The 3,142-nt window shown below is 38.8% G+C and overlaps 1 protein-coding gene across 1 annotated transcript; it reads left to right on the top strand.

The window, feature by feature from the left end:
* The first annotated feature begins 1,707 nt into the window (after window positions 1-1,707).
* On the top strand, window positions 1,708-2,871 carry LOC131145220 (probable xyloglucan endotransglucosylase/hydrolase protein 23). The gene is made up of 3 exons (XM_058094364.1): window positions 1,708-1,992; window positions 2,142-2,335; window positions 2,457-2,871. Exons 1-3 carry the CDS (start codon window positions 1,708-1,710, stop codon window positions 2,869-2,871), a joined length of 894 nt encoding a protein of 297 aa, XP_057950347.1.
* Window positions 2,872-3,142: the final 271 nt, after the last annotated feature.

Here is a 3,142-nt window from a genome sequence, read left to right as displayed (position 1 = left end):
AGATGATGGGTGCTTATATACATAGTTGGACCCAAGATCCAATAGGCTTAAACTTTTGGGTCAAGTTGGTACTCACCTATGTGTATCAAGCACACTTATGAACCCCTCCGGTGCTAACAAGTGGTATCATAGCTGGTGGTTCATAACTCTGGGTGTGCGAGTGTGTGACCAAGGCTAACAAGGATCATCTAAGTTGTCGTAGGACGCCGTGGTAAAGCCTACTTGAGCAAACTATTGGAGAATTAGTCCCATGATGAAGAAGACGACTTCCATTTAAGGGGGGGCAATTGCAACTCATGAGTGGTGGTGCTTCCGTTCAAGAGGGAACGATTGAAACTTATAAGTGACTGGGAGATTGTTAAGAATTTCACTTGTGAGTTTGTCCCACATTAGAAAAAATGAGGTAATGATGAGTGCTTATATACATGGTTGAACCAAAGATCCAATAGACTTAACCTTTTAGGTCAAGTTAGTGCTCACTAGGACAATAAAAAGAGTAGTGATAGACATAAAATAACTTAAAATGACATACTTTCATTTTATATTAGGAAAAAAATTATTTAACTTCACATCGTCCTTTTCAACTCTCCATTATTCTTTAGTTTGATCCGGATGATGACCCGACCTTTTGTTTAATGAGAGATTTCTATCCGAAAGCTTAGTCCGTGCAGCGAAGGCTTAGGTCTGTTTTGTAGCCCATTGTTGTGCACAAGATATTAATTCTCTGTTATGGTGGTTAGGGTTAAGTGTGGCCGTCACAGTTAAAGAAAGAGAGAGCGAGAGAAAATATTGTACAACACACTCTCTGTATTTTTTTTTTCTTAATAATAGTGAAATCCCTGCAACTCTGTGAACGTAGGCAAAATCGCTGAATCACATAAATATTATCTTGTACGTGTGATTAATTTTTATTTGACGTGTGTTTCTCTCTATTTTGTTTCTCACCGAATTTGAGAATTTCATGTTAATTTCCTTAGAGGTAGATTATTAAGTTTTAAATAGACATTTTTATTTTTTATTATCTCTTATTTATAATAAATTTTAAAAAATTAGGCATCCTCTTTATGGGTGCGCCCATGTGGCCGTCCCATAAATGAGAATAAATTTGGTTGAATTTGACATAAATTTGAAGCAATGTTTCTTGCCAGTTAACAACAGACTGTTTCATAATCATAATAGCAAGGTCATGAGTCAAAATGCTTTTAAATCAATAAAAATAAACACTCTTTTACCATCGAAATTAAAACCGGCTGGTGAAAAATTGTTGCGTCCAACTGTCAATCAAGAACAACGGCTAAATATTGCAAGTGGGCATTTCATGTGGAGCTTTACAGTTTTACGCATCCCCACTGCGCTCTGCGTTACACAGTTGAAAAATAGTATCATAATGATGGCGACAGCCATTTCCATTATGCCAACTATTTTACTGATCCTCTTCTCTCATGTGCCAACCGTCCACCTCCTGAACTGAAACCTCATGCGCCCTTTCCTTTCCTTCCCCCCGCCCCCCACACCTTACTTCTCCCTCCTTCCCGCCACTATAAAAATACCCAACCAGTTTCCCTTCCTAAGCACACACCAGGTCCATTCCTCTTGTTCCTCCTAATTCAATTCCAATTTCTATATATTCCTTCGCCTCTGATCCGTGCGCTTAGAATCATATATATATATATATATATATATATATATATATATATATATTTATACATGGCTTCTCTCGTTTCGTCTTCCAATGTTCTGCAAATGCTGTTGCTTTCTCTAATGGTTTGCTCTTTCGTTCGAACCTCTGCCAGCAACTTCCACAAAAACTTTGACATCACTTGGGGAGACGGCCGCGCTCAAATTCTCAAAAGCGGAAAGCTTCTCACTCTTTCCCTAGACAAAGCCTCTGGCTCTGGTTTCCAGTCCAAGCACGAGTACCTCTTTGGAAAGATTGACATGCAGCTTAAGCTCGTCCCCGGTAACTCCGCCGGGACCGTCACTGCCTACTATGTAAGCCCAAGCTCATTAACTGTAGCGCGGTTTAATTAATTAATTGAAAACGTATGAAATGTTGGATTGAATTTGAGTTGATTTATGCCAATTTTGCTGAATCCTCTTTTTACTAATGAAAAAGTTTATATACTATATATTGGTTGCAGTTATCGTCGCAAGGGTCGACCCACGATGAGATTGATTTTGAATTCTTGGGAAACTTGAGCGGAGATCCCTACATCCTTCATACTAACGTCTTCAGCCAAGGCAAAGGCAACAGAGAACAACAGTTCTACCTATGGTTTGATCCCACTGCCGATTTTCACACTTATTCCATCCTCTGGAATCCCCACTGCATCATGTATGTATTTTATTTTATCCTATTTTCTTTTTCTTTTTTTTCTGATACAAAATGCAATAATTCATACCCCCAACGGATTCTCCTATACTATTTTTTTATCTTTTCATCCTCTATGTTTCAGCTTCTCTGTGGATGGCACACCCATTAGGGAATTCAAGAACATGGAGTCGAACGGTGTTTCCTTCCCCAAGAACCAGCCGATGAGGATATACTCGAGTCTTTGGAATGCAGATGATTGGGCCACAAGAGGTGGGCTGGTGAAGACGGATTGGAGTCGAGCGCCTTTTGTTGCCTCCTATAGGAATTACAATGCACATAATGCTTGTGTGTGGTCATCTAGAAAATCTTCGTGCACTTCAAATTCCTCTTCACTCTCTACTACTTCCAATTTGTGGCTCACTGAACAATTAGACTCCGCAAGGCTGGAAAGACTGAAATGGGTTCAGAAGAACTACATGATTTACAATTATTGCACAGACGCAAAGCGATTCCCCCAGGGCCTACCTCTGGAGTGCACCCTCGCCAATGTGTCTTGAAGAGATTAAACCCCTCAATCAACTTCTTTTTCTTCCTTGTTTTTTTTAGTTACCAACCAATCAATTTATTCATCCATTAGTTTTGCCACATATGTTCTTTCATCTTAATCACTGTGCTTCCTTAATATCCTAATATACATTTTTTTTTTCAATTCCATGATGTGTAACACAAATATTTTGCTTTCCTACCTTGGTGCAAATGAAACAATATTTTTCCCCACATATTGTGATTTTATAATAATTAGGAGATTTTAATGTTTTGCATAAAGTG

Source organism: Malania oleifera, chromosome 12 (assembly GCF_029873635.1).
Source record: "Malania oleifera isolate guangnan ecotype guangnan chromosome 12, ASM2987363v1, whole genome shotgun sequence".
Classification (NCBI taxonomy): domain Eukaryota; kingdom Viridiplantae; phylum Streptophyta; class Magnoliopsida; order Santalales; family Ximeniaceae; genus Malania; species Malania oleifera.
The sequence above is the reverse complement of the archived record's forward strand: the minus strand, read 5'-3'. Positions and strand labels throughout refer to the sequence as shown.